At 43.0% G+C, this 16,854-nt stretch overlaps 1 protein-coding gene across 1 annotated transcript in view; it reads left to right on the plus strand.

Moving 5' to 3' along the window:
* HERC1 (HECT and RLD domain containing E3 ubiquitin protein ligase family member 1) overlaps positions 1–16,854 on the plus strand; it is a 736,289-nt gene that overhangs the window by 520,890 nt on the left and 198,545 nt on the right. The window contains exon 50 of the mRNA XM_030188195.1: positions 5,854–6,124. Within this exon, the coding sequence (XP_030044055.1) occupies positions 5,854–6,124 (271 nt within the window). The remainder of the gene's footprint in view (positions 1–5,853; positions 6,125–16,854) is intronic.

A 16,854-nucleotide genomic window follows, 5' to 3' on the forward strand; every position in this document is an offset into this window, starting at 1 on the left:
TTCCGTGAGTTGTTTCGTCACTATGCCTTCCATCAGTTTTGTTATGAGTGGGATTGAAGCAACTGGTCGGTAATTGGTTAAATCCATTGTGCTTTTCTTGGCATCTTTTGGCAGTGGGGTGAGAAGGATATTTCCTTTGTCCGTGGGGAAGAGACCATTTGAAAGTCTGTAGTTTACTTGATTTGTGAGGTCTTTTATGAATCGTTTGGGGGCTGCTTTTAATAAGCTGGTAGGGCAGGTGTCAAGTTTGCATTGAGATTTAGCATATTTTCCAAGCCAGTGTGTAAGTTCGTCTACTGAGATCAGGTCGAAGTCGGTCCATGATCGATCGGCTGGATATTCCCCAGGTTTCGGGTCTAGGCATTCAAGAATGCTTGTGTACTCCGTGGTATTGCTTGGTATCATGCCTCGGAGCTTTATGATTTTTTCTTCGAAATATTTCGCTAGGTTGGTTGCCGATGGGGTTTCTGTGCTATTCGAAGTGACCTGTGTGGTGTTTAGGAGGTTATTCACAAGTGAGAAGAGTTTATGGGTGTCCTTGTAGTTTGGTCCTATGATAGTTCTATAGTGCATTCTTTTGGTCTGTCTGATTTTGTATTTGTATTTTCTTTGTAGCTGTTTCCACTCTTTGAGTGTGTGCTCGTCTTTTTTTTTTTTTGCTCCAGGCTCTTTCTAGCCTTCTAACCTGTGTTTTTAGTTCTTTCAGTTCTTCGTTGAACCAAGGGATTGAGCTTTTCCTATGTGAGGTTCTAGTTTGGAGTGGTGCTATTTTGTCTAGAACTGTTTTGCATCTGTTGTCCCATTCTTGTAGAAATTGGGGTGAGTCTGGGGTTGTTGTCCATTCATCGGTATACATGTGTTGCCAGAACGTTGAAGGGTCTATATTGCCTCTCGTGGTGTATGTTCTTTTTTCTTGTTTGTGTTGTGTTTCTTTTGTTTTCCAAAGAAGGGAAGTGTTTGCCTTGTAATGGTCTGACCACGGTGCGATTGTCCATTTTGTGTCTTTGATTCTGAGGTTCGCTTCTGAAGAAAATTTATGGGTAATGATGTCTAAAGTATGACCTCTCTTATGGGTAGGTTGCATGTTAGGCCAGTGGATCCCCCAGAGTTGGAGGAATTCCTTGCATTCGTATACATTGTTTGTGTTAGTATCTTCCAGATGAAGGTTGATGTCTCCTGCTATAAGAATGTTTTGGGAGGACAGGCATGTGTTTGATATAAAGTCCATAAAGTGTATCTGGGCATCTGGCCATTTAGCCGGTGGTCTATAAAATAGGATTATGTTTAGTTGATCCTGTAGGTTGGGGTGGTTGATTCTGACTGAGGCTATTTCGAGTTGAGGAAGGATAGATTCAGCTTTCGTTGTGACTGTGTATTGGGATTTATAGATTATAGCTATGCCTCCGCCTCTTTTTCCTTCCCTTGTCCAGTGGGTGATTTTGTAGCCTGGTGGGCAAAGTTCTAGAATTATGGGGTCTTTGGAGTCATGGATCCAAGTTTCGTTAATGAGAAGGAAGTCCAGGTGATCATCCGTTATCCAGTCGGTTATCGTTGAGGTTTTTTAAATTATTGATCTAGCATTGGAGTATCCTATTTGTATTGATTGGTATTGCTTCTTTGGGTTTAGGTTCGTATTGATTTTTATCAATTGTCTATTTTCTTGATGTGTGGGTTTAATATTTTCTTTTTTTGATATCCCTTGTTGGTGTCTGTAGGTTGTGGGTTTGTTGTGGGCATTGTTGTTGTTTTGTGAGGGCATGATTTGTATGTATATGGTATGTGGTTCGTAAGTTGTGAGATTGTTGTTACATGTACCGTGAGTTGTATGTGCGTGTATGAGTAGGATGAAGCAGTAGATCGTCAAGGGTATTTAGGACGTAAAGTGTAATATGCGCAGTGCACCTATTGCGCGATGTCTACTGCTAGTTCTCTTTAAGCAGTATGCGAATAATGGCAATTAAAATTTAGCATAGTTTCTACAGTTGGGTCCCAGTAGGTAGTGCACTAAAATGTGGCCACAGAGTTTAGTTCACTATAGTTCGCTATACCCAATGTAAACAGAGCAAAGCGGCATCTAATTCAATGAAGCAGTGCACTTATAAGCATTATACACATTGCATACAGCAGTGCACTTATGTGCATTATACACATTGCATACAGAGCAAAGCAGCATTTAGTTCAATAAGGCAGTGCAGTGCACTTAGAATGTATACACATTGTGTACAGAGCAAGGCAGCATCTAAATCAGTAAAGCAGTGCACTTATAGGCATTGTACACAGTGCATACCAAGCAAAGCAGCATCTGATGTAGTAAGGCAGTGCACTTACAAGCACTATCCACCATGCATGCATAACTGATTAACATCTAGTTCAAGCAGCTTGTTCCTCCGTTCCGAACATCAATCGCCAAGAGTTGCTCAGTGTGCAGCAGCGGTCTGATGTGTTCCCGCATTGGCGATTCTCTCCCACTTCTGGATTTCGGCAGCACAGTCTCTCCCTTGTGGGCAGCTCGATTTTGGAAGTTGTCTCCGGGGGGGGGGGGGGGGGGGGGCACTCTGTTTTGTAGCGTTTCCGATTCGTCTAAGAAGTCTTGTGGCTCGATTCTCTCATTCTGGGTCTCCGTGCGGTGTGCTTTCACTCTCCGGTCCTCAGCCTCGGTAATGGTCGCTCTCTCAGTTTCCCGGGCGTCTCGCTGTCCTGTCCTTCTGAGCTCCAGAGGCACACCGGGCACGATCCGAGGAGGTACCTGCCTCCCCGGTTGCTCTCCATGAAGACCCTTGGCCGTTGGATTGGTCGGCCTCGCCGTGGTCCGATCAGCTGGGCCTGGGTGCGCTAGGCGGGCGATCCTGATTAGCCCTGGAGTCTCCCGCCCGCGCCTCTCAGCTCCTTCTCGACTTGGCCTCGCGCCGGCTCACCCCGCCATGGCTGCTCTGCCTGGGCCAGTCTCGGCAGGTTCCGTGTTAGCGAGGTGATCGGTGAGGCCGGGCGAGCTCGTTCGGCTGGGGATGCGCCGCCGCCACGCGACTTGGGCCCGACAACAGATAGTCCTCGGGTTCTCCCGTCCGTTCACCCTTGTGCTCCGCGGCCTCGCAGCGACTCGGTTCCGGGTTGGTTCCCCCTGCTCTGGCTGGTCTAGGCCAGCCTGGGAAACCGGGCAGGTTCGACTAGGCCCAGACAAGCTCGTCCAGCCAGAGGAAATTCGCGGCCACGAGGTCGGCCACAATCAGACCTCCTCGACCGATCTCGGGATTGCCCACCTGTTCTGGGATCCAGTGAGGTCTCCGTGGTCCCGCAGCCCCTCGGTCGGCTGTGGTGCTGTTCCGTTCCGGTTGGGAGTGGCGATAGACAGCCCAGTCGAGTCCGTTTTCCTGGACTTCAGGAGCTCTTCACCTTAGCTCCTTACCTGTCGGCCATCTCCCCTAGAAAAAAGCCCCTGCCTGCTTTAAAAAGTGCACCTGGTGCACAGTCCCTCTTGTTGTAAATTACGTTTATAGATGTACAAGAGATGCCTTCGAGAAGGTGTGTGGAAAATACATGGTCCAAATGACCTTTTATATTTTACAGTACAGCATCTAGGGCTTTTCAGTGGGTATTGGCACCCAGAGACTTGCCTAGCTCTAAGCATCACGTATAAGATACGATGTGCAAGAAAAGCCATGTAGAGAATCTGTTTGGAGATAAGATGCAGGAAGCTGCTGCCCTAATCAAGCAGCATAGAGGAGACCATTAAGACTCTTTCCAGGTACAATCTGGCCTCCTCGTCAAGGAAATCCTATTGTTGTCAAAGATGTAGGTGTCCTTGTCCCTCCCACTCTTCCCATTAAATACAGGGATCTCGCTTTTCATCCAGACAGCAGAGGACCCAGAAACCCCAAGCAGTGCAGCAGCCAAAACCAAGGGTGGGGTTTTAACTGCCTCCACAAGAACATAGCCAACATACCAAAATCCATGCCAGACAGCTTACTGGTTGAAGGTAGGCAATGGTTCTCACAAACTTCTGGCCTCCAGTCATTGAGTTCTAAAGACTGTCCTTTAGGGATACCATCTACATTTATTAAAGCACCACCAAATTTCCCACTGAGAGCATCGCTGTCGAGCTCTCAACATCAGGAAATACCAAGGTGCTCTCTTCCCTCTTAGATGCAGACACTCTTGAAGCCATTCCGCCAGGGGAAGGAGAGGAGGGATTGTACTCCATGGATTTTCTAGCCATAAAAAGAGTTGGATTCTGCCCCATCTTAGACCTAAGGGCTCTGAACAAGTTTCTAAGTAAGGATAAGGACATGGCTGAAAAGATGTTTTGAGAATGTGGCACACCCTTGATAGATCCTTTTGCCAGTCCTCAGAGCAAGAAGGTAATTCAGTTTTGTGCCATGATATGGACAAATGGCAAGCTAGCCTTGGGTGCCTTCTTTCTAGATTGGGAAGAGGGTCTTCTGTATTTGTATTCTCTGATATAGCGAGAAGTCTTTCTAGAAGTTCAAACGGGGCAAGGGAACCATGATTTTATCACCTCATTTTGGCCAAGGCAAGTGCGGTTCCCTCCTCTAGTGGGAGTTTCCATAAAAAGACCCATAGAAATGAGGAATTCCCCATTGCTGATTATGGAAGCTCAAGGGAACCTGTTACATTCCAACATCTAGTCCCCTTGCCCTAACCCATTGGATGTTGAGAGGGTAAAAATAGTTTCTTTGAATTTGCCTGGTGCTGGCTTTCAGGAGAGAAACAGTATTAAATAATCCAAATATGTTCTGTTGTACCATCAAATCTGTTTGAGAATGGGAGCCAGTGCTGAGGCAGGAGTTCAAACAATTGGAGCAGCACTTGGACAGCAGTTGATGGTGGAATTTTTCTGGTTTAAAACAGGGCTATGAATTTTCTTAATGGGAAAGGGAGGGGAAATTATTGATGGGTTTCAGTTAAAAATAAAACTCAGGAGCCTTGGTTTTAGTGGTTTTCAGTTAAAAATAAAACCCAGAAGCCTTGGTTTTAGTCACCCATGACATGTTTTTTGATATTTAATTAGTGCAGTGCCAGCTTTTAAAGTCTTAACAGAAGAATTAGTAGTTCTTGTAGTTTTTTACATAATGTATAATTCTTGTTCTCTCATAAAGCACAAATTCTTTCATTACTTTCTTCAAATCCCCCAAATTCTGCTGCTGAATGCTGGTTGCAGGAGTCAGGGTACATTTCTATTAAGGTGGAACAGGTGACATTATGCCTAACCAGATAAGTTTGTGATTGATTTGCGTTGGTCATACCTGGAGATAAATGAACATTAATTTCCGGTAGGCTTTAGAAAGTGGAGATGTTGCATCTAGGGTGCAGTGCATTTGGTAAGATAACAAGAACCTAGTTTATCCAGAAACTTTAAGAAATATGTTGACTTTTTTTCACATTCTGAAAAGCTTAACAGTTACTAAGGGAGAAGATAAAGTATGGTGGTTGCCTTGTTAGCCACTTAAATACATAGAAATAAAGCTAAGAAATAAAAAAGAATGGAAGACGAAAAATAGTATGTTCTCTATATTTTCTTTTATCCAGTAACCTTGAAATAGGTGGCATATCTAGCATTATGAAAGAACAGTGACTAGTTGATGTATTATTTTAAAAATGGTTTTGGATACAATCAAGTTAAAAGTGAACTTATACTATTGATTCATTTAAACTTTTACCCAGTCCGTCATTTAGTTTAATGCTGAAATATTGGTAATAGTTAGCATCTGTTTTAAAATGTAGCAGTATGCTCGTCCATTTACTCTGCTGGAATCGGTATTTTAAGACCAAGTTTCAAAAACTGATTTTGGTGAGGAAAAGTCTGATTTACTTTTATTTTATTTATTTATTTAACAGCGGTTCTAGTTGCAGTCTTGCAGCTGGTCTCGAATCCCTTGGTTTGACAGATATAAGGACTCTGGTACGACTAATGTGCCTAGCTGCTGCAGGAAGAGCTGGCCTGTCCACCAGCCTTTCTTCCCTGTCTAGCTCCATGGAGCGCTCACGAGGAGTCCACAGCAAGACAAGCAAGCCCATTTCTTGTCTAGCGTATCTGAGTACAGCTGTAGGTTGTTTGGCATCAAACACCCCTAGTGCTGCTAAACTGCTTGTACAGTTGTGTACACAGGTAAGTTCTTATTGACCCATTCTTTTATTGTCCATTATATATTTTTAACAAATTTATAGAGAAGTTTTGAACAAGTACTAGATAAATAATTGAAGGAAAGAAGGCTTATGAGATCACCATGAAGGTGGTGTTTCCAAATAAGTTTTGCACATATGGAAGTAATTTTATAAAAGGATACCTATGTGACATGACAAGAGGCACCTGTTTTACAAAAAAAAAAAAAGCATAGGTGCCTATCAGGCTTATTTTCGAAAGAGAAGGGTGCCCATCTTTTGACACACATCGGGAAATGGGCGTCCTTCTCACAGGGTCGCCCAAATCGTCATAATCGAAAGCCGATTTTGGCTTCCTCAACTGCTTTCCGTCACGGGGAACGACCAAAGTTCACAGGGCATGTCGGAAGTATAGCAAAGGCGGTACTGGGGCGTGCCTAACACATGGGCATCCTCAACAGATAATGGAAAAAAGAAGGGCGTCCCTGACGAGTACTTGGGCAACTTTACTTGTCCAATTTTTTTTTTTACGACCAAGCCTCAAAAAGGTGCCCGAACTGACCAGTTGACCACCGAAGGGAATTGGGGATGATCTCCCCTTACTCCCCCAGTGGTCACCAACTCCCTCCCACCCTAAAAAAAAAACCTTTTAAATATTTTTGTCATCTTCAAATGTCATACCCAGCTCCATGACAGCAGTATGCAGGTCCCTGGAGCAGTTTTAGTGGGTGCAGTGCACTTTAGGCAGGTGGACCCAGGCCCATCCCCCCCCTACCTGTCACACTTGTGGTGGTAAATGTGAGCCCTTCAAAACCCACCAGAAACCCAGTGTACCCACATGTAGGTGCCCCCCTTCACCCCTTAGGGCTATGGTAGTGTTGTACAGTTGTGGGGTTTGGGGGGCTGAGCACACAAGGTAAGGAAGCTATGCACCTGTGAGCAATTTGTGAAGTCCACTGCAGTACCCCCTAGGGTGCCCGGTTGGTGTCCTGGCATGTGAGGGGGACCAGTGCACTATGAATGCTGGCTCCTCCCACGACCAAATGGCTTGCATTTGGTCGTTTCTGAGATGGACATCCTCGGTTTCCATTATCTCCGAAAATCAGGGATGACCATCTCTAAGGACGACCTAAATTTCGCGATTTGGGCGTCCCCGACCGTATTATCGAAATGAAAGATGGCTGCCCATCTTGTTTCAATAAATCGGGTTTTCTCCGCCCCTTCGCCAGGACGTCCTCAGGAAAACTTGGGCGCCCCTTTCGAGTATGCCCCTCCACTTGTCTTTTATAAAATAAGCACCCAGAACCATCTCCAGTAGTGCACAAATTTTTACACACAAATTTACACCTCCAAAGAAGGTATACATGTGTATGTATGTTCCTATACAAGCATTTAATAAGAATCAAGCATGAATCACATCTCTGACTGCTCTCCTCTTCCACAGCGGTGCACATATAAGTAGCACAATCTTGTTAGCACACAAACTTATACATGTGCATTCAGCCATACAGTTTTGTAAGAGCTGTTATTCATGTGTAAAACAACACAGTGGGGGGTGACCAAATAAATTAGGTCACCCCCATTTATTTCGACACCTCCACTGTGTTCTGGTTTGCATTTGTGGATTGTGGGGTTGTTTGATACCACTCTTTTTTTACTATTCATTTGTAAAACATGCTTTACTTGTGAATAAAGCTTTATATAATTTCCCTCATTATGACAAGACTGACCCTCGCTCGTAAGCCAGTGTATATTGGCCACACTCTAAACCTCTCAAATTTACATCATCTTTGATTTAACATGTGCATTTTTAAACCACTTGGCCAAGAGAAGCTGAAGGCAGCTATCAATAGAAGCAATGTAGTTTCATTATATATATTTGAGAAAATACCAGATTTTAAAACCATTCCTAAAGACAAGATAACTAAATACAGTTCTTAGTTGGCAAGGTATTCCAAGCCGCAGGGGCTGTGCCCACTATAGTCCAATTTCTTGTTTCTTTAAGAGGACATCTTTTTACATTTGGCATTAAAAGTTTCAAATCTTGCACAAACCTCTCCTTGAATTAAGCAAAGAAGTAAATTATAAGTTATTCCAAGACTAAAGCTAAATAAAACTTCAACAACAAAGATTAACAATTTAAACTCAACTCTAACTTTCGCTAGAAACTAGTGAAGCTTAGCCAAATGTGGAGTAGCATGTTCAATAATGTTTCCTCCCAACACCAACTTTGTCGCTTTCCATTGTCTTCCTAGTGCTTATCTTAATACTTGCATTGTGCCAAAGAGAATTCATTTCTACATTTCTTAGGGAGTAGTAGGCAACATATCAAGGTGCACCTGAAGGTTCTTTTTAGTCATGCTTCTCCAGGATTCTGTAAATGGGCACTGCGCCAGCCTTCTTGGATGGATCAAGGAATTGGAGGATGTCCACTTTTTCTGTCCTGAGCTCCTCCAGCTCTGACTTCAGATAGGATGCCCTGAGCCATTGCCCTCATCAAATCAATGAATAAAAACTCCTCAAGTAGAAATTTGTTTTTTGGGAGATGGAGAGGAGTCTGAAAGAAGGCCTGGGGGAGGACCCCTCCTCCAAGAAAACTTGCAGCTGTTCCTTAGAATCTCAGGAGTGCCCAGGGGTCATATTGATAAAGATACTCCACAGGAGATGTGCTAGTCTGCCTGTCTTGAACTACAGGTACAAATATCAGGCCTTGGCCAGGAGTGTTAAGACACCGATGATTCCTGTTGTCTTGGGGAAGCTTCCTCTACTGATTACACTGGAAGTCAACAACAGAGCGGCAGGTATTTTCTGCAGGTAGTGCATGGGTCTCAAGGATCACCTGGACCCCTCTGTGTCTTGACATCAAACTTGTCAAAGCTGCAAAGAAGTGTTCCCTGCTCTCCTCTAACTTTTGCATGAGCTGCTCCTCAAATGCTGTCATTGACAAAGGTGTGGGCATCATCCTCCTGAGTTACTTGGGGTGTATCAGAACCTGGGGTCTCAGGTCTGTGGTGAGAGTTGCACCACCTGATGCCAGGATAAATGAGTGGCCCTCATGTCAAGGGTTCTTGAATGACACCAGCAGTCTTGGTACATCAGTGCTGTTAGTGTTGTGCTCCAGTGAGAGACTATGGTGATGTAGCCTCTACTGGATAAGCTGCATCTTGCTCCATTGGCACTGATGAAGATGAGAATTAATCCTCTTTGGATGGAAATCAGACAGTGACTAAACAGCCAAAAATGCTTGTTCTAAAAGGCAGTTATTTTCTGTTCCTTGGCTGCTGCAGAGGTAGCTCATCCAGCGACCTCAATTAAGTGTTAATTAAGGTGTGGGGAAGTAGGATACTTCCATAGGTTGCTGAGTCAGCTTCAAAGAGCGTGTTTAAAAGAGGCCCCCTAGATTCAAAACTATATACTTTCATATATATACATTTCATAAAATATATATTTTCAATATATATTATATATTTCATATATATACATTTCATAAAATATATATTTTCAAAACCTGAAAATTCTTGGCGTCACCATTGATCAAAACCTCACACTCTATACCCACGTGATGAACACAATGAAAAAAATGTTCCAATCGATGTGGAAACTCAAAAGAATTAAACCTTTTTTCCCAAGAAACGTCTTTCGCACCCTGGTTCAGTTGCTAGTAATAAGCCACCTGGACAACTGCAACGCTCTGTACGCAGGCTGTAAAGAACAGACCATCAAAAAACTTCAAACAACCCAAAACACGGCAGCCAGACTCATCTTTGGAAAGCCTAAATTTGAAAGTGCGAAGCCCCTAAGAGAGAAACTACATTGGCTTCCGCTCAAGGAACGCATTGAATTCAAGATCTGCACAACCGTGCACAAAATCATTCGTGCAGACGCCTCACTATACATGCTAAACCTAGTGGACCTACCGCCCAGAAACGCCAAAAGATCAGCCCGCAAATTCCTCAATCTGAATTTCCCCAGCTGCAAAGGAGTGAAATACAAACAGGCTTATGCTACGACCTTTGCATACAAAAGCACACAGTCTTGGAATGCGCTACCCAAGGCCCTGAAAACCATGAACAATCTAACCAGCTTCCACAAAGCTCTGAAAACACACCTCTTTAACAAAGTTTACAAAAGTCACCCTCAATGATACTAATCATCCCCAAACCACCCAAGCACACCTAAAACACTTCACACAACCCACCCAGCATCTGTCCTTCTAACACCTTGTTTACCTCAGCTCATGATCAACTATCTTTTAATCATGTACTGACTTTAGCTAACTCCTTGTTTACCTCAGCCCTTGATCAACTGTATTTTAATCATGTACTAACTTTAACATAACCCTACTCTGTAAGCCACATTGAGCCTGCAAAAAGGTGGGATAATGTGGGGTACAAATGCAATAAATAATAATAAAGAGGAAAGGTCTCACTGAACTTTCTTTCTGAGAAGTTCCGAGAGAAGAGAACATTTCTCTGGTAAGTGAACGCTATTTTGCTTTGGGAACTTAAAGATTGGGGTTTAAAGGAGGAATTGTAGGTTAGTGTTAGGTAAAATAAAAATATAAAAAGCAAATTTTATCAACTAATCTCCATAGTCTTTTCCACTTAGTTTTAAAAACTTTGTACCACAGCATTAACAGATAGAATCTAACAGGCACTGAAGGATCTAGTTTAGTCTTCCCACCCCTAGGACAACTCTTCATTTATAGTCAGTTATTGTAATTAGGGTAACAAGCAAGGAGTGCTCTTACAGAGTTTTAAATACATTTCATTACCATCTAAGAAGGAAACACTAACTAAATCATACAATATACTATATAAACTAAAAGACACTTTTATATTAGGCTAATATCCTTAATACTGTAGCAAGTTTTAAATTATTGAAAACTCAAAAACACTAAGATGGAGTCAGCAGTCCAGCAGCGAGAGGGGTGCTATCCAGTCTTTTGCATTGTGTCACATGTATGATTATCTCCCAGTTGGTGAGATGTCATATGTGTGTGCCCGATGCAAAGAGCTCCTAGCTCTCCGAGAACGTGTCCGTTCTGTTGAGGCTAGAGTAGCAGACTTGGTGGAGTTGAGGGAGACAGAGAGGTACATAGAGGAGACCTACAGGGATGTTGTAGAGAAGTCCCACCTCCAGTCTGGTAGCCGTTGTGCTACCTTGGAGGAGGGAGGTCTCCTAGAAGGAGAGCATCACCCTGATGAAGTAGGAAATACTCCTGTAGCCAGGACCTGGCCACCAGGGGATATGTCTCCAAGTGCTGCCTGGGAGGGAAAGGTTAGGACAGCTGTTGTAGTTGGCGATTCGATCATTAGGCATATAGATAGCTGGGTGGCTGGTGGACATGAGGTTCGCCTGGTTGCCTGCCTGGTGCGAAGGTGGCGGACCTCACGCGTCACCTAGATAGGATTTTAGATAGTGCTGGGGAGGAGTCGGCTGTCTTGATACATGTGGGTACCAATGACATAGGAAAATGTGGGAGAGAGGTTCTGGAAGCCAAATTTAGGCTCTTAGGTAGAAAGCTCAAATCCAGATCCTCTAGGGTAGCATTTTCTGAAATGCTACCTGTTCCACGTGCAGGGCCCAAGAGACAGGCAGATCTCCAGAGTCTCAATGCGTGGATGAGACGATGGTGCAGGAAGGAGGGTTTTAGATTTGTTAGGAACTGGACAACATTCTGGGGAAGGGGGAGCCTATTCCGAAAGGATGGGCTCCACCTTAACCAGGGTGGGATCAGGCTGCTGGCATCGGCATTTGAAAAGGAGATAGAGCAGCTTTTAAACTAGAAATGGGGGGAAGGCCCACAGTTGCTCAAAAGCGCATGTTCGGGATAAGGTATCTTTCAAACATATCACCAAAACAGGGAAGATAGGGTATCATGATAGTGAGATTGCAAAAGAGACCGTAGTAGATATGGTGTCCCTAAATAAAAATCAGACAAAAGATTGCAAATTAGTACTGTCAAGTACTAAGCATGATGTAAATAGGAGCAACAAACACAGTTTGAAATGTCTATATGCGAATGCCAGAAGCCTAAGAAATAAGATGGGAGAGTTAGAATATATTGCACTAAATGAAAAATTAGATATAATAGGCATTACTGAGACCTGGTGGAAGGAGGCTAACCAGTGGGACACTGTCATACTGGGGTACAAATTATATCGTAGTGATAAGGTGGATCGAATTGATGGAGGGGTAGCATTGTATATTATCGAGAGCCTTTAATCAAAATAGATTGAAAATTCTGCAGGAAACAAAACACTTCTTGGAATCACTGTGGATTGAAATTCCATGTGTAAAGGGGAAAAGGATAATGATAGGAGTGTACTACCGTCCGCCTGGCCAGGATGAACAGACGGATGCAGAAATGTTAAAGGAAATTAGGGACACAAATAAACTGGGCAACACAATAATAATGGGTGATTTCAATTACCCTGATATTGACTGGGTAAATGTAACATCGGGGCACGCTAGGGAGGTAAAATTCCTTGATGAAATCAAGGACAGCTTTATAGAGCAGCTGGTACAGAAACCGACGAGAGAAGGAAAAATTCTAGACCTAGTCCTTAGTGGAGCGCATGATCTGATGCAGGAGGTAATGGTGCTGGGGCCACTTGATAACAGTGATCATAATATAATCGGATTTGATATTAGCTTTGAAGTAAGTATGCATAGGAAATCAAATACGTTAGCGTTTAACTTTAAAAAAGGAGACTATGATAATAATGAGAAGAACGATGAAAAGAAAACTTAGAGGAGCGACTGTGAGGGTCAAAAATTTACATCAGGCATGGATGCTGTTCAAAAACACCATCCTGGAAGCCCAGGGCAAATATATTCCACGTAGGGTGGGGAGGGACAAACAGGATGAAATGCAGAAAAGAGCAAGACAGAGAGACACTGAATGTAATGGGAGGACAGAGACACTGAGAGGGCAGATGGTGAATGTGGATGGAGGACAGGGACCACACAGAATGGAGATGCTGGACAGAACCAGTAGGGACACAGAGGGAAGGTGGATGGTGAACAAGACAGAAGAAATGTCAAACGGACAGGGGATACTGCAAAAACAGGTAAAAATAGACACTGGGCCAGCGTGAAGGAAGCTATTAGAGCTAAAAGAAAATCCTTCAGAAAATAGAAGAAGGAACCGACTGAAAATAATAAGAAATGGCATAAGGAATGTCAAGTCAAATGCAAAGCGCTGATAAGGAAATCTAAGAGGAACTTCGAAAAAAAAGATTGCGTTGGAGGCAAAAACACATAGTAAAACATTTTTTAGGTATGTTAAAAGCAGAAAGCCAGCAAAAGAATCAGTTGGACCGCTAGATGACCAAGGAGTAAAAGGGGCGATCAGGGAAGACAAAGCCTTAGCGGAGAGATTAAATGAATTCTTTGCTTCGGTCTTCACTGAGGAAGATTTGGGTGAGATACCGGTGCCGGAAATAGTATTCGAAGCTGACGAGTCAGAGAAACTTAATGAATTCTCTGTAAACCTGGAGGATGTAATGGGCCAGTTCTACAAACTGAAGAGTAGCAAATCTCCTGGACCAGAAGGTATTCATCCCAGAGTACTGATAGAACTGAAAAATGAGCTTGCGGAGCTATTGTTAGAAATATGTAATTTATCCTTAAAATCGAGCGTGGTACCGGAAGATTGGAGAGTGGCCAATGTAACGCCAATTTTTTTAAAAGATTCCAGAGGAGATCCGGGAAATTATAGACTGGTGAGTCTGACGTTGGTGCCGGGCAAAATGGTAGAGACTGTTATTAAGAACAAAATTACAGAGCATATTCAAAAGCATGGATTAATGAGACAAAGTCAACATGGATTTAGTGAAGGGAAATCTTTCCTCAACAATCTACTACATTTCTTTGAAGGGGTGAACAAACATGTGGATAAAGGGGAGCCAGTTGATATTGTGTATCTGGATTTTCAGAAGGCGTTTGACAAAGTACCTCATGAAAGACTCCAGAGGAAATTGGAGAGTCATGGGATAGGAGGTGGTGTTCTATTATGGATTAAAAACTGGTTAAAAGATAGAAAACAGAGAGTAGGGTTAAATGGTCAGAATTCTCAAAGGGTAGATAGTGGGGTTCCCCAGGGCTTTGTGCTGGGACCGCTGCTTTTTAACATATTTATAAATGACCTAGAGGTGGGAGTCACTGGTGAGGTAATTAAATTTTGCTAAGGACGCAAAGTTATTCAAAGTTGTTAAATCACGGGAGGATTGTGAAAAACTACAAGAGGACCTTACGAGACTGGGCGTCTAAATGACATGACGTTTAATGTGAGCAAGTGCAAAGTGATGCATGTGGGAAAGAGGAACCCGAATTATAGCTACATCATGCAAGGTTCCACCTTAGGAGTCACAGACCAAGAAAGGGATCTAGGTGACATTGTTGATGATACGTTGAAACCTTCTGCTCAGTGTGCTGCTGCGGCTAAGAAAGCAAATAGAATGTTAGGTATTATTAGGAAAGGAATGGAAAACAAAAATGAGGATGTTATAATGCCTTTGTATCACTCCATGGTGCGACTGCACCTCGAATATTGTGTTCAATTCTGGTCGCCGCATCTCAAAAAAGATATAGTGGAATTAGAAAAGGGGCAGAGAAGGGCGACAAAAATGATAAAGGGGTGGAACAACTTCCCTATGAGGAAATGCTAAAGCGGCTAGCGCTCTTCAGCTTAGAAAAAAGGCGGCTGAGAGGAGATATGATAGAGGTCTATAAAATAATGAGTGGAGTTGAATGGGTAGATGTGAAGCGTCTGTTCACGCTTTCCAACAATACTAGGGCTAGGGGGCATGCGATGAAGCTACAATGTATAAATTTAAAACGAATCAGAGAAAATTTTTCTTCATTCAACGTGTAATTAAACTCTGAAATTCGTTGCCAGAGAATGTGGTAAAGGCGGTTAGCTTAGCGGAGTTTAAAAAAGGTTTGGACAGCTTCCTAAAGGAAAAGTCCATAGACCGTTATTAAATGGACTTGGGGAAAATCCACTATTTCTGGGATAAGCAGTATAAAATGTTTTGTACATTTTGGGGATTTTGCCGGGTAATTGTGACCTGGATTGACCACTGTTGGAAACAGGATGCTGGGCTTGATGGACCTTTGGTCTTTCCCAGTATGGCAATACTTATGTACTTATTTTTTTTTTATTTTTGTTACATTTGTACCCCTCGCTTTCCCACTCATGGCAGGCTCAATGCGGCTTACATATTGTATACAGGTACTTATTTGTACCTGGGGTAATGGAGGGTTAAGTGACTTGCCCAGACTCACAAGGAGCTGCCTGTGCCTGAAGTGGGAATCGAACTCAGTTCTCCAGGACCAAAGTCCACCACCCTAACCACTAGGCTACTACAAATTGATTTAAAAAAAAAAATCGGTGGAGGCAGGTCCAGAGGGTCGCTATATAATTGTACACTTGGTGCTTGATGGAACTCCATATGTGTTGTGTAACATCTATGCTCCCAGTGTGTATGATAAAAATTTTTTTTTTTGTAAAATCATTCATAAACTCCAACCTTTCATTGGAACTTCGATTATTATTGAGACTTTAATGTTGTAGCGGATCCTATTATGGATAAATCACATCCCCTGGGGGTGCTAGATATGATAGCACTAGGGGGATTCTTTGTGCTACGTTAGGGTTGGCGGATGTTTGGCGGGTTCTGACCCCAATTGAGGATTACGTACACTTATCCAGAGTGCATCAGACTCAGTTCCGTATAGATTATATCTTAATAGGGGAAGAGCTCTTCTTGAGAATATGCTTGGCTTCAATTGATCCCACAGCGATATCAGATCATGCCCCCATATGGGTGGAGGTAGGGGGAGGGCTTACTGGATCTTCTTTTATGCGATGGATGTTTCCTCTGGATCCACTAAGGCGGTCCTGAGGGGTGATATTATCGCTTTTAGCATTATGAAGAAAAAACAGAGGGATGCGGCCATTTTACATTTGGAGAAACAAGTGGTATACTATCATCAACAATATAGAAAAATAACATCTGCTGAAATAGCGATCGTTTCTTGGCCGCTCAGAGCTCCCTTAATGAACTAATTCATCAAAGAGCCAAAGAATCGGACATTTATTATCAGTATCAGTTCCATAAACATGGGAACAAGGCAGGAAGGCTGTTGATACGTTTGGTGTGACAAAATAAGGGTCCCGGGAAGGTCTTAGCAATTCATAATACTTCAGGGCATTTGGTTCATACAGATTGTGAAATTGTTGAGGTTTTTCGTACTTATTAAGCCGCATTGAGCCTGCCATGATTGGGAAAGCGCGGGGTACAAATGTAACAAAAATTTTAAAAAAATAATAATATAAGGACCCCGGCTTTCTTCCCCCGCACAGGAGCCTCAACATAATCTCCAACCCACCAGGTATGTAATTTATGATGTTCTGTTGAAGAAAGATGTGTCTCTTGTAGCATGGCTATAGTGGCCACTTTACGATGTATGCTATGTAAACTCATTTTTCTTTTTATAGGGGATGTGATACCCCCCATATTCTAAAAATAAACCCTCCAATTCTTCATGTAATAGCACCTATATATGACCAGTAGAACAAATCAATTTTCCATAAATTTCGGGTATGTTGTCCCAGCCTCCAACATACCCAGCTATACCTTCTACATCCCTCCAATATCAACCAGCCCCCAAAGTCCTCTAAGGGAGAATGCTTCTCCAATACCAATGCTCCTTCTACCTTGTATC

Source organism: Microcaecilia unicolor, chromosome 1 (genome assembly GCF_901765095.1).
Source record: "Microcaecilia unicolor chromosome 1, aMicUni1.1, whole genome shotgun sequence".
Lineage (NCBI taxonomy): Eukaryota > Metazoa > Chordata > Amphibia > Gymnophiona > Siphonopidae > Microcaecilia > Microcaecilia unicolor.